A 21,015-nucleotide genomic window follows, 5' to 3' on the forward strand; every position below is an offset into this window, starting at 1 on the left:
TTTTACATAACATTTCTCCAGGTCTTCTCTGGAAAACTGGATAGCCAGATGCTAATTACCCTATTTCCATTTCTAAGTTATTGCCAAAGAAGGCTCACCTATTGCAATCTAGCAGAGATCAACACCTCATCAGGCACAAGAGGCAATTAAACTACTGAAGTCTAAAAAAATGTAGACATGAACACTTTTGCAGTGACTTGTATTCAAGGTTCTAAAGGCTATACTTACGTTCTTGAAATTGTCTGATCTGTAAACTGGGAAGATCCTCTCCTGCATGATGTTAATGGAAGTCCTGTATACATCAAAAGGATGAAAAAATTCCCCTAACACCCTCACTTCTAGTGATTGATTACAAATAATACACCTGAGAAGGTTCAAGGCAAAGTATTTCAATAGGTAAATCAACAATTTGAGTTGTAGAGCAAGTGTATGCCCTGGCTTTACTGCAGGGATGTATAAATTCTGCACTGGTTACTTCACTATATTCAGAGCTCTACCTTTCCACACTGTCCAGAGGCATAAAAAGGAAATGCATCTGAAGAAGAGAGTGTCAATGTGTTTGGGGGAAAATGAGCTTCTGAAAAGACAAAGAGTGAAAAAATAAAAATCATCTCAAGCATACCCAAGGACAGGCTCAGTAATGAAAGTAGCATTTTGCAGACAAAGTCATTGAAAATACAAATTAGAGAGTATAGATAGCCATTACACCAGAAGACCTCCTAGCACTTTCTCCCTCTCCTTTCAGCCTGAATTTTTTCTATTTGATTAATGAATACGAATGGCCTTCTGAGTTTCCAAGACAAGTGGATCAACAGATGGGAAGGAAACATTCGCAAGAGCAGAGAGCCATTTCACCCAATTGTACAGAAAGCCTGACCAGACCCCTACCTCTAGCCAGACGTTGTATCCACGTCTGCAATGCATGTCCTCATACAAGCTCCAGCTGGAAAGCCCCATTCAAGACCACAACACGTGCTTTTTTGCAGCTCCTTTCTCTCAGTGATCTAGTCACATCTACACACAGCGTGGAACATGCTGGGCTATGATGCCTACACTAAAAAAACATTCAACATCCCAGACCCATACAGGGCCCTTCTCCCCTCACTTGTTTGCACACATGTACTGGTTATGTCTGGGGCTGAGTCAGTTTTCTTCATAGTAGCTTGTATGGTGCTGTGTTTCAGATTTGTGACCAAAACAGTGTTGATAACACAAGGATGTTTTAGTTATTGCTGAGCAGGGCATGCACAGCATCTAGGGCTTTTCTATTTCTCACGCTGCCCCACCAGTGAGTAGGCTGGGGGTCCACAAGAAGCTCAGAGGGGACACAGATGGGACAGTTGACCCGAACTGATGAAAGGAATGCTCCAAACCATATGGCATTATGCTCAGCAATAAAAGCTGCAGGAAGAAGGAGAAAGGGAGTATAATTGGAGTGATGGCATTTGTCTTCCCAAGTAACTGTTATGTGTGTTGGAGGCCAGCTTTGCTAGAGATGGTTGAATAACTCCCTGCTGATGGGAAGCAGTGAATGAGTTCCTTATTTCTATTTGCTTATGTGCAACTTTTGTTTTATCTATTAAAGTGTCTTTATCTCAACCTATTAGTTTTCTCATTCTTACCTTTCTGATTCTCTTCCCTGTCCCACAGGAGGGAGTGTGAGAGAATGGCCGCATGGGGCTGATCTGCCTGACAGGGTTAATATACAACAATACACCAGCTCTACATTGCTCTCTTACATAAACAGCCTTCCTTTTTACTCAGTTCACCCAACATCAGCTTAGTTGTATGTGAGGAAGATGAAAATTTAGGCCAAGTGTCCAAATCTCCTGACTACTGCCATTCCCTACTACGTGACCGCGGTGTACCCAGACCTGAACTTTGCAGTCTGCAGCTGGAGCTATGAATGTTTGAACCCATAGGAGACATCAAGACTGGCAGTGGGACATACTAGATGGCATGTGAAAGACAGGAAATACAAAGATTTTTGTGCTGTTGTATCAGCTGTTGCACTCTAAAGGTGCTTTTATGTGTGGCCTGAGATCAAAACAGGAATTTTGTATTAGCATGTCCTTCAGCTCCCAGTGAATGACATTGGTCCTAGAGATAGCATCTTAACTAATTGCAAGATGCAATATAGATAGCAACTACTGCTAAAAAGAGAGGTTTATTTGTCCCTGGTAATAAACTGTGACCACCTCCCAGAGTGCATGGCCATGTTGAAGGGCATCAGAGGTCCTTAATAGCTGGGATTTTAATGCAGTTCTTGTTCAAGCATAGCTATTTCTGTTCAGCGACCACACAGAGTACCTCAGCCTTTCCTAAAGCTAGACGAATACGAAGGTTGCTCCCTATAAGAGTATTACAGATTTTATAGCCTCAGAAGATTAATTTAGGTGCTATAAACCATAAGCCTATATGGCTGTAAACGTTGAAATAAATAATAAAGCTAGTCAGGAATGTGTTGTTGCAAGTTCTGTAGAAGTGCACACTAATCTCTAGCGAAAGCTTGCTGATGTAGTCTTTCAGTATGGTCATTTTCTTTAAAAAAAAAAAAAAACAACAAACACATAAAAACACTTAGTCAAGCAAACAAACAAAACCAGAAAACAATGCCTTTCAAACACTTTTTTTTGAAACGTCCATTGACATGTGAGAAAACCATACAAAAGACAGAGAATGGCCTGACAGATGGAGTACAGAACTGTTTTCACTTGCACTCCCTCTCCAGTTGGCTGGATTTGGCAGATGAAGGCTGCATGAAATGCATAAGTAATCAGTCTCTACAGCCAAGTTCATTTTGGGTGAGAGTGGGTGGGCTGAGCCAAGGCAAACTGCTCAAGTGCCATTCACATGGAAGACACCCTTCCTTCTCTCCTCATACAGCCAACCTCTTCTTTTTGTTAATACCATAGAGTACTGGATGAGGGGAGAAAAAGGGATCAGAAATCTACTTTATCTACTTTTTTGTCATCACCTGGCATTGTTCTCAAACTTCTTGAGAGACACACGGATAATTACAGCTTCTGCTTTAAGATATTTGAGCACAGCTTAGTTTCAACAGACGATTTTGTTTTCCTTTCTCCTTTCCATACTACCTTCCATCTTCTCCTGCAGATTTCTCTGCTCCTGGGGCCCCATTCATTTCTCCCAGGCAGCTGGCACTGAAGGCTTTGCTGTTAAGTTTTACTACAACAATTAGTAACTCCAGGAACAAGAGCTAATTAAGCCTGGTTTCCAAAGAATTTTTGTCTTGTGATATCTAATATATCTAATATATCTAATATATATATATCTCGTATATTGTGAGCTCTGATTGAAATTCCCAAGGTCACAATGTTCATGTGTCTTCCTCCTGCATGGACTCTGCTGCTTAATAACACTTATGAATTTTCCATCAGCCTACCACTAATAAATGTATAGGGGAATTAACATCTCTATGCTATTTCAAATGAAACAAGCAAGTGATTAAAAAATTACTGAAGGACCAGAGAGACAGCAGCGCAGGGAGAGACACAGAGAGATACAGGAATGTACACACACATTTATACAGTTATGTACTCCAGCTAAAAAAATCACAGCCATCCCCAGCACAGACATTAGGACAAAATATCCAGCAACAACTCATCTTACTGATATTGCTTGATTCTTTTCAGGGTACTAGTTTAAGCTACCTTGGCATGAGACTAATTTTTCCATATCATCTATGTGGGCACATTTGCACTATTTGGAAGTGAATCCAGTACAAAAAGGTTGGGAAATGCTCTGTATGTACTGTAGACAAGCTCCTGAGCAATATATATTTGTTGAAATTACCAATAACTTAAATCAACATAGTTATTTTCCTTTTGACGGGCATTAGAGTTGGAGAGCCTGTTCCTACCTAGTCAGCCTATAACATCTGCATAAAAGGTTTCCAAACCTTTCTGATCTACAGCCTTCCTCAGACTTCAGATATAAGTTTCCTGATAATAGGATTACTTTTTTTTTTTTTTTTTCCCAGAACCTTTTGCAGAATGCTTCAAAGCAGTCCACGTATTGAAATGTCAGCATCTAGGAATACTTCCCAGATGTAACTCAGGTGAATGTTCCAGCTTTATCTTCATTGCATTCCTTCCTCAATTCAGCATTCGCTTTGAAGTATTGTTTCTGTAACTGAAAAACTACCAGTTACCAGCAAAAAAACTGGTCGCCTGATCCAGTAAGGTCACACAGTGTTGTCCAGGCTTGGCCTAATCAACTTAGCTTAACTGCCTAGTTTGAAGCCTGTGATAAATGCAAATTTGCTCATTTGTAAAACCTTCCAATAGAAGCATTGGCATAACATGAAAAGATAAATTTCCAATAATTATTTTTGATCTAATAGTGCAAATGCTGTTCACATTAGACCTTCCTTCTCTTTTGTTGGTTGCTTTTAATAAGCACTGCAGCAATAAATTTTCAGTGCCAGTGAGGGGCACAAGGTAAAAGTGTGCACGTAAGAAATGTCATGATTTTTTCTATAAATAAGTTTCATTCTCAAAAGTTCACATTGCTTTTATATGATTTGGAAATCTACAAAGTACGGGTTTTACCAGTAGTGAATTTATACTCTATATAACAAGAATATTCAAGGGTTATTTTGCAAGGTTTGGTTGGTTGGTTGTTGGGCTGCAACACAATTTCCAAACTCATTTAACTGGTATTCATCAGGGGAATTTACAGTTTATGTAAGACCATAATTTAACTTTGGAAGGCAGCAATGAAAGTTTATTTGGTTAAATCTCATTAGCTACTGGGAAACTTATCTGGAAATCCCTAATCCTCCTTACTTCAAAACAGAAATTTGATACTGTAAATTACCTTGACCATAGGCTATAATTCTGAAGTCTGTAATCGCAAAAGAGAGTAAGGTTACATAGAAGGCTGTTCATTAGTGTCTTTACTCACATAAATATTTCTATTGAGATAACTAAAGGCAATTTATACAAAGGCAAGCACTCGCCTGGTTTTGAATCTATTCAGCTGTATCCAGGAAAAGAACAAAAGCTCACAGCTAAGTAAAATATGTGGAAGTGTGCTTTTGTTTGCCTTGTAAACACCAAATCACAGAAAGTCTGAGGTTGGCAGGCACCGCTGGAGGTCATCTGGTCCTAACCTCCTGCTGAAGCTGGGCCACCTTGAGCCGGTTGCCTGGCACCATGTCCACACAGTTTTTGAATATCTCCAAAGCTGGTGACTCCACAGCCTCCCCAGACAACCTGTGCCAGTGCTGTCACTCTCACATTTAAAAAAAAAAAAAAAAAAGTGTTTCCTGATGTTCAGAGGGAACCTCCTGTGTTTTACTTTGTGCCCACTATCTCTGGTCCTCTCACTGGGCACCACTGGAAAGAGCCTGGCTCCATCCTCTTTATACACTTCCTTTAGGTATTTACAAAAATGCATGAGATCCCTCCCGAGCCTTCTCTTCTCCAGGCTGGACAGTCCCAGCTCTTTCTCTTTTTCCTCATAGGACAGATGCTCCCTTAATCATCTTAGCTGCCATTTACCGTACTCCCTCCAGTATGTCCATGTCTCTCTTGTACTGGTGAGCCCAGAATGGAACCCAACACTTACCAGTGCTGAGTTGACAGGAAAGATCATTTTCCTCAGCCTGCTGGCCACACTCCTAATGCAGTCCAAGATACCATCAGCCTTCTTCACCACAGGGGAACATGGCTTGGTTTTGTTCAGCTTGGTGTCCAGGACCTCCAAGCCCTTTCCAGCTGGTTGGCCCCCAGCATGTACTGGTGCCTGGGTTGTTCCTCCCCAGGTGCAGGACTTTGCACTACTCCTTGTTGAATTTAATGGGGCTCCTGTCAGGCCATTCCTCCAGCTTATTGAGAGCTGGATGGCAGTACAATGCTCTGGCATATCAGCCACTCCTTCCACTTTGGTGTCATCTGCAAACTTGCAGAGGGTACACTCCAGCCCATCATTCGGATGAGCCTACTACACGAGGCTCTTCTGTTTTTAGATGCCCTAGATCCCTCTTCATAAGGCCGTGGGCCATCACAGCTATGGACCACATAAATTTAATACTGCTTCTGTGTTAGATTTCCAGAAATGTGTGAGTGTACGTGTTGCCTCTGTCATCCATCTAACTTTTTGACACTGCAGCTAGGGAAATTTGTGGAAGAGGAACAACATCAAAGATCAGTAGGAATTTGTCCACTCTAAATACATTTCAACTGGGCTGTGATACAGACACTCCTCAGTAGTATCTTTCTACAAATTCAACTGTACAAGTTCTCTAACACCTTTAATGACTTTGTTTACTTTCTCCTTTATTGACAGCAGTAGAATAGCTGAAGAGCACTAAGTCTTTTCTGTCTCAGAGGACAAATACACCGATAGATATATCTAGACTGCAGAGCAGATGTGCTCTCCAGCACCTTGCAGTCCTGCTTGTCAAGTTACTCAGCATCAGCCCCTTATTTGCCATTAGGTTGATAATCCTCACATTGGTGTAACAGAGAGACATTACCACTGAAGTGGCTTGTAAACCATCTGCCTGGGTATTTCATGGGGAAAGGAGAAGAAAACCTTTTATGCAGCATACTGCTAAAATGGCTGAAGTCACATCTAGCAAGCATTACTGCAACTAAAGACATAAATGAAAAAAAGCTTTCCTGTTCCTAGTGCTGCAGTGGCCAGCACAGACTTCCAGCATAAGCCCCAAGTGCTTTACTTTTTTCAACAAAGCGCAGTCCTCAGCCACTAATCACATGCATATTACATGCATATGCATCCCTGACCCACCTCAAGATAGGTTTATTCCTTTTCACTTTCTGGGCCAATGATATACAGGGAAACAGAAGCAGATAGCTACAACTTCTTTTTACCATAATACGAAGAAGCCATGGGCTTCTTTGGTACTAATTCCAGCACAATCCAGACTGAATCCGACACAAATTAGATCCGTTCAAAGTCACTACTTTCTGAGTGCTCTAGGGCAGAATGATGCCAGTTGAAACCTCCAAAGGGTTTGGGCAAATTATGAAATGTAAAACAGAAGTGAAAGAATAATTTACTTGCTGACTTAGCCTAATAAACTAGCTTCTTTGATGGATAGTAAAAAAAGTTTGAGGAACAGTGGCTTTAACTGCTCACAAGTTTTTATAATCTGTCATTTACCCACTATCTCTGCTATTTAGACTATAAACTAGCTTCTTTGATGGATGGTAAAAAATGTTTGAGGAACAGTGGTTTTAACTGCTCACAAGTTTTTATAATCTGTCATTTACCCACTATCTCTGCTATTTCATTCTCACACTGTTACCAGAGAATCTTGCCTTCTGCAAGATGGCCTTCTGCACTTCTGGAATAGATATGGCATCTTAATGTCTTTTTCCAACTTTGAAAATGTACAGGGTTGTACTCAGTTATCTCAGAGGAATAATGCATCACAAAAGACAAGTACTTTATATAGGTAATGCTACCAGTCAATTTAGAAATATTGTTTGACTTTTTTTTTTTAATCTAGTCAGCATATCAGTTTCAAGTCTGGAGCCTGAAGCAACTTTTCTGAGTGGCATTGTGTCTTGAGTTTCTACATGCTTGATGTTAAAAGGAGCCTCAGCTTTTACATAATGAAATCTTGACACTGCTCCCATATGATACCTGCTGAAACTGGTTAACAAATTAAATGGACTGCACTGTAGTTTGAAATACAATTATTTCCTTATATATTGCAATTTATTCTTTGCAAATAGCTGCCTATATCATTAAATGATTCACTGAATTTCTGCAAATCCGTATTTAAGTAGTCATTTTCATATTATGCTTTGACACTTACTTGTTTGTTTGTTCACATTCACTGGATAATTTGTCTCTTAATTTGTATGTTTTCAAGGTCTGGGATTGTCTCAATTCTTCATTCATGTAATACGTAGTATAGTCATGACCCAGTCATATTTGAAACTTTTTATTGACATCACCATCCAAATAATATATAATAACTGACTGAAGAACTTAGCAGCTTTCTTTTTCATTTGAGATGTTAATATTAAGAGATTTGACTCTGCTCCCAGAACTGCATGTTCTCTTTTGTCTTATAAAAACACACTCAAACCCTCAAACTTATAACTTTCCCTGAAAAGAAAGGCTGCTAGTTTTCACTTTGTGTGTGTGTGTTCCCTTGCCCACTCTAATGTACTATAGAGTGCACCAAAGAAAAAGATTCACATTCTGATATTAAAAAAAAACAAAACCAAAAAACACAACCCACAACTATTTTCACACACATGAACGGTATTAGTTTTTCAAGATGACCTAGGGCTTTTTATGACTGGATAGTTGTGCTTATGCAGTACAAGAGTGTTACTCAACAGACTCAACTGTAGATTTACTAGAGGAGGATCAAGGGACAAGAACAATTCCTCCCAGGTAAATATCACCAGCTGTAGGATGCAGCTGAACAGCGAGGAAGGGCACACATAGTTATACAACTCTGTGTTCCTTTCTTGGCCACATTCAGCATTAACTAACTTAGACACCAAAGTTACAAGAGATTATATTAGTGTGGTGGTAATGAGGTTTTTTAAAATTATTTCCACATTTTTTCAGTGCTTTGCAACTCATTTCCTTATACATCAGTTCTCTCTGCTCAGGTCTCAGTGCCTGAGGTCTGCTTCAGTCTCACAACTCATATGGTGGAATGTCATCTCTTGCAGAAAAATGACCTGGACAGAAAGACAAGATATTCCCTATGTTTCCGTATAGCAGAAGAGCCTCTCTCATGTGGCATCATGTGGAAACAGTGCACATTATGGCAGTTTTTATTTTTCTTGATTCTGGAACTACAGCTGGGTAATCGCATGGTTCTGATCTGCTATCAGGGAAACATACATCATGGGGGTGCTGTGAGTTCTAACTTCATGCTGGTAATTCGGACAGATGAACCTGCACATTCACATTTTTAATTATTAAAAAGTAATATTTTAAAAGTACATCTCTTAAAACCCACCATTGTTTTACAGGTTGTGGTTTAATAAAAAAAAAAAATCAAAATGCTCTCATACTCTCATAAAGCACTTTGAGAACGGAAGCTGAAAACTGCAGTACAGAGGACAAGGTATATTGCCTGCAAACCAGCTCAGAGAGCATTGCCATTAGCTGAGGTCATGCTCTCAGCCTGGCTAAAATAATGATCTGAAGGCAGATGGATGCCTGTTTCCTGATATGTAGAGCATCCCTAAGAGTCAGCACTCAAAACTGTATCATCCCTCAGTCTTTCTGTTGGCACACTTAGCAGCCACTATGCACAAGAACCTCTGCTATTGGTGCCAGTCCTTGTCACAAGGTTGTGAATGTGACCAGCTGTAGCCTGAATCACAGAATCATAGAATGTCCTGAGTTGGAAGGTACCCACAAGGATTATTGAGTCCCACTCTGCTCTGCACTGGTTTGGCTTCACCTGGAGCACTGAGTGCAGTTCTGGCTGCCACAGTATAAAAAAACATATTAAGCTAATAGACAGTGTCTGGAAGAGGGCTACAAAGTTGGTGAAGGGTTTGGAGGGGAAGCCAATATGAGGAGTGGCTAAAGTCACTTGTTTTGTTCAGCTCGGAGGAGACTAAGAGGAGACCTCATTGTGGTCTACAGCTTCTTCACAAAGGGAGGAGGAGGGGCGCCAAACACTTGTCTTTAGCGACCAATGACAGAACCCAATGGAATGTCAGGAAGGGGAGGTTTAAGTTGGACATTAAGAAAAGTTTCTTCACCCAGAGAGTGGTAGAGCACTGGAACAGGCTACCCAGGGAGGTGTCATGGCCCCAAGCCAGACAGTGTTCAAGAAGAGACTGGGCAATGCCCTCAAGACACACGGTGTGAAATAAATGTCCCTGCTGTTGGCCATCATGTGCCGGGAGAACTTTGTAGAACTTACAAGGTACATGCCTGTACTTATAGTTGAGGTATGAGGAACTTACACTCACCCCCCTGCAGTTAAGTTGGGTGTATTCTGGCTCACCTGGTGAGCAACATGGTCACAGTTGGCCCTGATGTCATCCATAACAAACAGCTGGCCCTGTAGAGAGCACAGTTGTGCATGGGGCTTGAGACTCCTCCACCATGAAGCTCCATAAAGCATCCTGCTCCCTTGCCCTCCTTTTCCCACCTTCACGGATTGCAGTCTGTCTCAACATGTTTCTGCAGCAAAATTAGCCTGAAGAGTGATCGTGGTGCCAAGTGAGATGCCTTACACAGGCAGCTTGATCAAGTCACGGGTTGTGCAGCCTTGCTTAGGGCAGGGCAACTGTTAAGAATGCCTTGCCTGCCCCTAAAGGCTTGTGGAATCGGAATTGTGTATATGGATACCATTATGAAAAATCCTGACTGAAAACAATGGGAGTTTGAGGTGCAGGGAGGGAGTGTGCTCCTGTAATATTCTATAGCTTTCATGTAGCTCTGTTCAGCTATAGCTTTTTGATTGCCAAATTTACTTCAAGTATAAAACTGTTACTATTTGAATGATTACTCTGGAGTTGTATTTGGTACTAGATTATGTTTTAAATGGTGATGTTTTTATTCCATTTTCTCCACATAGCTAAAAGTAGCAGAATAAACAGGCAAGTAAGGCATATCAAATACAAATCAAAGGAAGCAGAAGTCAAGAGGAAAGGAGTGGCCTTAGAATCAAAGCACAGGGTTAGGAGTTAGGAAATTTCAATTGTCAAGCCTTCCTGAATAAAGTCACTTTGCCTCACTTGGCCACAAAAGGATATTCTTAATGACTCTGAACAGCATCTTACTGCACTTATCCTTCCTAGACTCACACATTTGACTGACTTTAGTCCTTGTAATAAGGAGGAGTTGACTCTCATTAACTGTGTGGGTGTCTGTGTGACGGAGGTCCTTACTTCTTCAGTGTAAACAAGCTGTATTTCTCTACTGAACTTAAATAACCAAATCTCATAATTTAATTCAAGAACACTTGTTCTCAAAGTCTGTTGTGGGAGACGAGTGTGAGAAAGAATATCCCTTAGCAACTGTGTGAACGCCATGCTACTCAGAGAGAAGGTTGGGCTGTAGAGGGAGATTTCACATTCAGTGAGTGGATTTTAACGGTAGGAGAACATGTTTTGACACGTGAGGAAGGTGCCTACCATTCCAAGCAAATATGTATCTGCAGTTTGCAGCAGCTGTCAAGGACTTCAGATGGAAGTTGCAGTAGAAATGTAAACCATTTTAAAACAGCTGTGAACTTGTTACCCTGAACAGAGACAGATTCATAAACTATTACTTTGGACAGAAAAAAAAAAATCCTCAAATTTTTTATTTACTATAGCAAAGGGTTGTAGGCAGACATGGAAAGCACATTTGGGATGAGGCAAACACACCATTCAAAATAGCAGACGCTGAAGCACACAGCATGACATGCATTTTGTCTGTGCGTGTGCCCACATCCACCCGTCCATCTCACCAGGTCACCACCTGTGGGGGATTCCCTGACGGAGAGTATGGGAACAGAGTTTGGCCCTGAAGATATTAAGGTGTACCCGTAAGAAAGAAGGGAGTAAAAGAGTAACACTGATGATAGCAAAATTAGCCAATGATATGTTACTATTGCAGCCTGTAACCAATAGCAAAAAGACACTTGAACTGGTAAAGACACTACAAAAAAGTGTTTGTGGCAATAAATGGAGACTGCTATTTGTACTTAAGAACTTGGTCTATGTTGTTTGTCCGTCTCAACTGCGACAACCACCACAATGGGAGATGGCAGGCGGCCACCGATACTGAAGCACCCTGACAGACCAGCCCAGGGGCACGGCGAGGCTGCGGGCGGGCTCTGCGGAGCGCAGGCACCCTCCAGCCACCAGCCCTTCGCTTGTCGCGGACGGAGGACGGACAGACCGACCCCGCAGCAACACCTCCGCGCCTCGCCCCACCACCCGGCCCGGGCGCGGGGAGAGGATCCAGCCGCCAGGGGGCGGGCGCCAGGAGACAGCGGCCCGCGCATGCGCCGCCCTCGGCCGCCCGCTGTCCGGCCTCATCCGCGGCGGGAGAAGGGGAGGGAGGGAGAGCGGGCGCTGCTGCGCCTGCGCGGGCGGTTCCCGGGCAGCCCGGGCGGGGGTAGCTGAGCTGATTCGAGCGGCGGGTGCCCGGTGGCGTGGCCGTGCAGGCGCCTGGCGCTGCGTGCCGCTCCGTGCCGCTCCGTGCCGCTGGGCATGGTGAGCAAGGGGCCGCTGCGCCTGCTGACCGCCATCAACCGGAGGAGGATGAAGCTGCTCATGGGGCTCGCCTTCGTCGCCTATGTCGCCTGTAAGTGAGCGGGGGTGTCTGGCCCGGCCATTCATTGCCCGCTGACCGGGCGCCCCCGGCTCCCGTGCCCTCCGCCGGAGGGGGGAGGACGGGGTGGCGGCTCCTCCCGCGCCCCGTTGTGCTGCCCGTTTGCGAGGCGCCGCAGCACGGCAGCTCCCGCGCCGGCGGGGAAGGGGACTCCCCGCGTCTCTGGGCGGCGGGGCCGAAGGGGTTCCCTCCTTTCCCCGCCTCCCCGAAACTTTCCCAAGTCCAGCGGGCAGCCGGCTAGGCCGTGGCGGAGGGCGCCAGCGGGGCCGCCGGTCGGGCCGTGCCGGGGGCGCCTGTCAGGCGGTTTTCCCCTGCCCGCCGTGAGGGCTGCGCGGTGCGCCCCCCCCGTGCCTCCTCGATGGCCCGTGTTCTCACTGCGGGCGGCTTCCCCTCGGTGCCCCGCGGGAAGGGGCTCTGGGGGGCTCTGCTGGCAGGCGGCCTCCGGGCCGAGCCCCGGGCGTGCGGTGGGGCGTGCGGGCTGCGGAGGCGGCCGGGCCGAGGGGCTGAGGGGGAGCGGTGAGAGCCAGACGTGGCTGAAGGAGTCAAGTATTTCCGCAGCCGCTCCTCAGGACGCTCTCGGTGTTGACCTGGGAGCTGCGTGAGCCGAGCCTGCGGGGAAGTTTTCCAGGGCAGGCCTCGTGTTTGGGTTTTGTAAAATCCCCTGCTGTCCTTTTAGGGGCTAAATAAAGGTTTGTTTGTTTGTTAGCTCAGCACGTAGCTGGAGTCTTAAGAGCCTGAAGAGAGGCACAGAGGTATTTGGGAAAATTGTAGAATAACCACTGACAGGGATGTTTATGACTTCATTTATTTAGGCGTGAGCCAGATAGAGTCTCAGATTTATAACGTTGTGCTGTCAGCTCTCTTGCATTTCTTGTCCAGATTTTTCTGTTGCATTTTCCATATTAATTTTACTTTATACTAGCCTTTTCTGTTATTAGACATAAGTTGATTTTATGTCGACAGTACATCATGAGGATCTTTGATGCCTTGTCAGCCTAGCTAGGGACAAGTGATTCTCATGAGGCTTCAAAACATGTAGAGGTGAGCTAGGTTTGGGGATAAGTGTGCACATCAGATTTAGGATCCTTGCTTTGCATTTGAGAGGATGGAGAGGTACAACTCAAGTAATTTGACAGGAGTGGTGTTTCCTACTCCAGAAACACAACACAGGAATTCCCTTTATTGCCATATGTTACTCTATTTGCAGGACCTCATTTAGATACTGCTGTTATCAGTGAAGTTACGTGTCGTCTCTGACTCCTAGCAGAGTTTGTTTGTCCAAGTGATTTCAGGTTCCATGTGTGCTGAAGCAGGGACAGCTTAATGTCTGTTCTTATTTTGGAAGAGTTTAATGTTTTGCCAGGAGTGATACTTAATTTTGAAAATGAAGTTAATAGGCTGCTATGAAAATACTGGAATTGAGTGGCAATTGACCTGCCCATTGGGACCTGGCTGTTGATTAGATTCTATGGACAGTACTTGGTGTTTGCTGCCTAGCTTTGTGGGTAAAAGTTAGCCTTAAGGAAGGGAAAACCTGCCATATGTTTTTTTCTGCTGCCTGGCCTGAAAGTCACAGAATTCTTCTTAATGTTTGTTTCTGCTTATTCTTTGAGTTTCAGAAAAAAATGGAGGTGGAGAGGGACTGCAGATCAATGTGGCGAAAAGTAGCTTGAAAACGGAATAGCTTGGTGTCTGGTGGGAGTATTTTTTTGCAAATCTAATATGTGCTTTTCAATCTTTTGACTCATGGTAAAAAGTAGTGGACTCATTAGTTATGGCTCTGGTGTCTTCGATATGGTATGATCTGCTAGTGGTCTAATAGATTCTAGAGAGGCTATTTTTTGTGTTCTTTTCTGTGGAAGTGATTATGATCCCATCCCCCTGTCCTAAAAGTGTACTCCTTGCAATATTACTGAATCATCACTGTGCTCTGGTTGCAGCCAGATAATGCCAGGCTAAAATAGCATAGAATCTGAGAAAACTGAGCTGCTGGTGTAGGTGTAATGTGCTGGCACTTCTTACATTACTTCTTTCTCAAGTACTCTCCAAATGACTAAGTGTTTTCAGGCTGTGCACCTCCCTTCCATGGATTTCAGTTCAGTGCTAGTACACGGGGAATCGGATTTGAAGCATGTTATGTTACAGGGAATGAAATATTTGGCACGTACTTTATTTTTTTATGAACTAGGAGATAGGACTTCCTTGATAGTGCCATTTTGTCAGTGTGTGAAACCCTGAGAGAATGTGTAGAGGAGTATCTTTTCTAAAAATGTCTTGTTTCATAAAAGCCTTCTGCCTTTGAATACAAATTTGTTACAAATGTGCCTGAAGAACTTCTCTACAAGAGTTTGCAAACTAAAGGAAGAGCTTATTAGAGGTTGGTTGAATGGTTCTCAGCTATCTCGCTCTCAAGAGTCATTGAGTGACTCTCTTGGTTGTTTTCATAGCACAAGGTGATGGCCAGGCTGGATTAGGTCTCCCTGCTTCACACTTCCCATCAGCATCCACAAGGACGTAACGTTTCCGTGCTGTGCACCAGGTAAAGAAACTGGTCTGGATTCCGTTTTCAGTTTATAACCATTTGGCAGTGTGGGTATGCAGACAGCTGTTTCAGCCCAGGTGAGGAGGAGGCGCACTGAAGCGGACATCTGGGAGTGCTGTTGGCAGTGTTGCCATCACGAGCTTTGCAGGTCTGCAGTTAGTGTTTCACCTAAGGAATCTTGTTGACTTTGGTTAAACTACCACCATGACATGAGGTGCACAGTCAGGCTTATGTTAAAGATACCTGGAACTCTTTTTTCGGACTTCACTGATTTCCATAATGGCACTTGGAGTAAGAAGTATTTTTGCTTTACATCTGGATTGGAATTAAATTAGTATTTGATGTCTCATTTCTGTAAATCTAATTTCTATTAGTTTTGTAAAAATTGTTATTCTCTTGGAAACAAGTGTGTTATGCATAGCTTGTATATGTAAAAATAGAACCTCAAAGGAGTATTTCTATGCAGCAGGCAGTTAAAAGCTGTTGTAACTTAAGCAACTGTTTCTCTGCAAAACTGAAGTGAACAGAGGTTAAGTAACAGGTAAATGTATGTTATCTGTAGGCTTTAGGTGAAAGGGGTGATTTTGTTCCCCATCACTCAAGTGATGAATCTGGAGATAGTGCAGCTAGTGGGCTGTCAAAATATCCCTGTAATCTGGTAGAAAGCCACTCTTTTTTTTTAGTATATATTTTTCAGAATTATCTTAGTTGACTTGCAGTGCTGTGTCCCGTGAACATTGCATGGCCATATTATGCTACATGTAATGGGAAGTCTTGCTCAAATATTTAATTTTCATTACCATTTTAAAGAGACAAAACCTTCTGCTTCATCTTTTCTCTGATTTACTCCCCAGCAAGATACTGCAGCAGTGCTAGTGCTAACCAAAGGAGAGAGGGGGCACGTGGAGATGGACTGAAAGGAATCCTTTCAGTCACGGGCTGCACTTACATCATCTCGAAGCCATTGTTCTTAAGTTGTGGTTTCACATGAGGTGATTATTAACACAAGTGAAATGGATTTAACCTATTTTTGTTGTCTATAATGAGAAATGTAGACAGATCGTAAAACAGCAACCAATTAAATAGATATTGTAAAAAAAAAAAATCACAACATTAGTAATTTATGTGCAGGCTTAGACTTATATTGGTTTTGTTTGTGTGTGTTTGTTTGTTGTTTTTTTTTTTCCTCAAGCCCACCTGTTTGTGGGTTGGTATGTCAGTACATAGACACCTTAAGCTCATTCCCTTTGAAGTTTTAAATGTTTATCCAGCTTTATAAAGGCATACTGCAGTGCTTTAGTGAGGCTATCTTTGTAGAATCAAGACCTTATTTAAGTTGTTGGAATTAACACTCTAAAATCTTGCTGCCGGGATTTAAAGACCAGAGTTTGTCAATCTGCATTGTTTGCTTTAATCTTGGTGCTACTGTAAATAATCTACTGATGTCTTTGTATAATAAGGGAGTTGCGTGTTCTCAATAAAAAAAAAGTAGGAGCTCTATTTCTAGTGAAGTAGAACAATTCTCTTTGCTCAGTCATAGATCAGATAGTTCTCAAGAAGTATGTCAGTAGCCTTGTTTCTTTTCCAAGGGAAAAAAGGATTAATAGCAGGGTGCTGTACTGAGATCTGAGATTAAGACCTCATAACCTTTATAAGATAAATTATAGCACAGCTACTAAAACAACCTAAAACCAAAATGTCAAAATAATGTGGGGGAAGTACATCCTGCAGCGTAGAGGCTTGAGTTCTCCCAGGATTTTGAGTTTCCATGGTTGTTGTCCCTTGTTTTACAAGGTTAGCCATTTGTTTTTGTCAGACTTCTGTCAGCAACGAAGAATGTGCTCTTCTCAGAATATCGAGGTATGAGTAAGGTTTTTGGTTTGAATCTTACCAGTCCCTTCCTTGTTGCTTGTCTTGCCTGTGTTCAAAATGTAACGTATAAACTTTTACTTTCACTTTTCATGATAGAAAAGTAGCTGTGAGTTTGGTCCTGTCTTATTGCTTCAGGCTGACTGTCTGAAAGTTATTCAGCACTGCTGTGGGAGAATACTAGAAGTCTTCCTTCCCTAGCTATTTTACAACTAGACAGCTGGATTGACTGGCCACGGAAGAGTTGGAAATGGTTTGGTATGACACCAGGCTTGCCTGCTTTTTGTGTCAGCGTGTCATGGATTCTCCACCAAAAAAAACAACCAACCAACCAAAAAACAATAACAACCAAAACAACAAATGAAATTTGATTGCTGGCTTTGTCCTGCAGAGCTGCCTTTCATCTGCAGGTTTATGCAAATAAGTTTACTGTCTTCAGCAGCTTCCAGTTCCCTGCTCATCAGGCTTCCAACTAGCCATAGCCATGGAGCTTATGACAATTTGTTCACGCTTCAGTTGAGTTTGTCAAAAGTAGAGACTCCAACTCTGCTTTGCTAGCCATGATGTTTTAAAACAATTCTTTGGCATCCTAGAGAAATTCACCCTTACAGTTCCCAGGTTATCTCCATTTAATATTTGTCTTTAATATTTGTCTTTAATATTTTATCTCCACTTAGTATTTGTCTTACCTGTGGCATGTGCAGGAGGTGGTGCTATAATCATTCTCTTCAAGGACAAATACTCAGAGCTTTCCTCTTCTTGCCCCCATATTTTTTTTTGCAGTGCGGAAATCTTTCCCTGTAATTTATATTGCTTGTTTCTTTTCTGCAAGGTGGGTCGACCAAAGCAGAGTTTAGTTGGAACTGGTAGTTTTCAACTTTTATGGACCGTAGGGAGGGAGAGGTGGGGATTACTGCACCAACTTACCTTTTTAAAAGGTAACTGGGGAAAATGAGTTTGTTTTGGTCGCAGTGCTGACCCTTGGAGCATGCTGTGAGTCTCCTGAAAACAATCTTAGCAGTCAACAAACTTTAAATGAAATACAGAAAATAACCAATTTGAGCCATGACCTCTCATTTCATTACCACCTTAATTTAAGTCATGTTACCTTGAGTGGCTGCTCAGTTTCTGGTGTTTGACATGCATGCTGGTGTGTCATCCTTACCTTGAGAGTGCAGAATATTCTCCACCTCTTTGAATTTCTTCAGAAGTGTCCTGCAGTTCTGCCAGCCATGTCTGGGAAACAAAGGGAAGGTCAAGGGCTAATTTAAAGAAGACAGTACCCTTCCCCCTCTCCCTTTTTTTTTAATTGGAGTTTTTTTGTTGTTTATTTGTTCGGTGTTTTTTGTGTGTGTCATTTTGTTTTGGGTTTGTTTGATTTTTATTTTTTTTTTAAGATATTTTAAAAATCATGGCTGCTGTCTAGATCAGGAAGAGCACGGTTTGTGTAAAACTGCATATGATGTATTGCAGTTTTTGAGAGAATAGTTCTGCTGCTTTCTCTATCCTTCACTTGAAATAGGGAGATGCGTGGCCCTAACAGCAACATGTGCAGTTCTGTTGGTTTCTTTAACCTGCTGTGTTTCTTTAAAGCAAAGGGAGAAAATGCTTTTCTCAACAAATTTTCTGCATTTGAATTAGTAGATCATGTTTATCTTGAGGTAGATATCATTACATAGTTTTTCTCGTAATCTGCTATTGTTTAAGGAAAAACAGGGTTTTTAGTTTTTTATTATTAAGTGAAAAGAGGACAGATACAGGGATGTTAGCAAGTTAGATTGCTTAGCCTTCAGATTGCCAGAGTAATTTTGACCCTATTCAGAATGTAATTATTACATAGTACTCGAGTAAAAGTCCTTCTGTTGTCTCCCATGGGAACTCAAACCTTTTGTAGGCAGTCAATATATTTGCAAACCACTTTGTTGTTTCAGGCTAGTAAATTTAAAGCTAGAAAGTTTTATGATGTCTAGGCCCACTCAAGCATATGTGGTGATGGAAATAGAAGATCCTGTTTGGAACTTCATAATTGTGATGAGTTATATGCATTCCATTTTCTTGTAAACGTTGGATGTTTTTTCTGTTTGTAGTAACTAGTAACTGTACTTATGGCAAAATACAATGGATAGACAAAAGTGGATGAATAGTGGTAAAGAATGTTAAGCTAAAGATGCGAGATAGGAAGGAGTACAAACACTGAACACAGAACTTTAAGAAAGGACTTAACAGAAGAGTTGTTAAGAATATGCCGTCTGGGAAACGAAGAACAGAGTTCAGTCATAAGCTGATGGTGCTAACTGAAATGTCAGAATAAGTATTCATGTTTGGCTTCCCATCAGTATGAAGCTCCATTAACTCTTGTGAAGAAAGAAAATTTGCATGATGTTGTATCTTACAGCTGTAGGAGCATATACGTTTGCCAAAGTTTAGGTGTACTCATTTTTATGAGAAGGTACGAAAATGTTGTCCTGGTGAGTATGTTGCCTTTGTTTGCTAGGTGATGACTAGCTGATGATGACAGCACCTAGAGTGGTGCTGTTATCCAAGATGAAGAGAGAGCATCTTCCCCTTTAGAAAACCTTGTATCCTGGTGTCTGGGGTACTTCCCATGTGGGAAAAGTTATACTTCTTATATGCTGCCTTTGATTGGGGGCAGGAACTTTACTCTTGAACAAGATGTCATTTCAGGAAATAAAACAGGAAGAACTACTTGCCATACAGAAATCTGTATAGACATACCAGAGGAGTAGATTTTTTTTTTTAAATATTTAAATTATTGTACATTCCCCAAAGGCATAATCATAAACTTCACCAAGGAAGGTGATATTCTCCACTAATACTGCAGCATACTCTTGTCAGTATAATAATTTTCTTAAGCAAATTAACAAACTACTGGAATTACAGATAGGACACAATTGAGGGGTTTTTATTGTAGAATATAGGCTATAAAATTCAGTTTGAAATATGTTGGCCAAATCTTAGAATGGTTTGGGTTGGAAGGGACTGCAGTAAAGTCTCCCCAGAGTGTTCTCCAGGCTGAGCAACCCCAATTCTCTCAGCCTGTCCTCACAGCAGAGCTATTCCAGCCCTTTGATCATTTTTGTGGCCTCCTGTGGACCGGGTCCAGCAGGTCCATGTCTTTCCTGTACTGAGGGTCCCAGTGCTGGACACAGAACTCCAGGTGGGGTCTCACCAGGGTGGAGCAGAGGGGCAGAATCACCTCCCTCAGCCCGCTGGCCACGCTCCTTTTGATGCAGCCCAGGATATGGTTGCCTTTCTGGGCTGCAAGTGCACATTGACAGCTCATGTCCAAACTTGCATGCATTTCAACTTGGGGGTACTCCCCCAAGTCCTCCTCTGCAGGGCTGCTCTCAGTTCTTTCATAACCCAGTCTGTACTGATACCGATGATTGCTCCAACCCATGTGTAGGACCTCGCACTTGGCCTTATCGAGCTTCATGAGGTTCATATTTATCCACTCCTTAAGCCTGTTGGGGTCCCGCTGTGTGGCATCTCTTCCCTCAATGCCACACACTGAGCTTGGTATCATCCGCTAACTTGCTGAGGGTGCACTCGATCCCACTATCTAGGTCATTACTAAAGATACTGAACAGTACTGGTCGCAATAGAGACCTCTAAGGGACACCACTTGTCACTGATCACCCTTCAGACATTGAGCCATTGACGGCAACTCTTTGAATGTGGCCACCCAACCAGTTCCTTATCCATTGAGTAGTCCATCTGTCAAACCCACCTCTCTCCAATTTAGCAACAAGAATGTTGTGTGGGAAATGAGTTTCCTTTATATTATTAGATATCTAATTGAGATCTGCAAAATAATTAAATTAGGACTTTAATGCATCTGTAATAATCAACATTTTATGAGCTCTCTTTGACTGCTTTTCATTTTTGTCAAGCTTTCCTCTGGAGACAAAAAGCTTATTTTTACCAGGAGACTGAAGCTGCTGAGTGACAATGGAGAGTCAGATTTAAGAGGAAAACCTCTCATTTTGAATGACATTGTATCTCTGAAATAGGAGGTTTGGCTGAAGCAGTTCATTCTGGACATTCAAAGCTTAAGGTTTTGATCTAGAAATTCAAGTTGCAGTCATTTATCAGTTCATATTGTTTCTGCATGCTGTTTCTGTTGATAGTGAGATCTGTTTGAAACCAACATTATCTCATACTCTTTTTATACTAAGGAGCAGAGGTGGTAGGGAGGGTGATTTAGGGGAGAATGTTTAAGTCCCTTAGACAAAAGTTTGTGTAAAAGTTTCTTTAACTGAGTGTCTTGA

The 21,015-nt window shown here is 42.3% G+C and overlaps 1 protein-coding gene across 1 annotated transcript in view; it reads left to right on the forward strand.

Annotated features, from left to right (window-relative positions):
• The first annotated feature begins 12,037 nt into the window (after positions 1-12,037).
• The window catches only part of UXS1 (UDP-glucuronate decarboxylase 1), a 68,590-nt gene continuing 59,612 nt past the window's right edge, over positions 12,038-21,015 (forward strand). The window contains exon 1 of the mRNA XM_005505838.4: positions 12,038-12,285. Within this exon, the coding sequence (XP_005505895.2) occupies positions 12,192-12,285 (94 nt within the window). The 5' untranslated portion in view covers positions 12,038-12,191. The remainder of the gene's footprint in view (positions 12,286-21,015) is intronic.

This window comes from Columba livia, chromosome 1 (genome assembly GCF_036013475.1).
Source record: "Columba livia isolate bColLiv1 breed racing homer chromosome 1, bColLiv1.pat.W.v2, whole genome shotgun sequence".
In the NCBI taxonomy this organism is placed as follows: Eukaryota; Metazoa; Chordata; class Aves; order Columbiformes; family Columbidae; genus Columba; species Columba livia.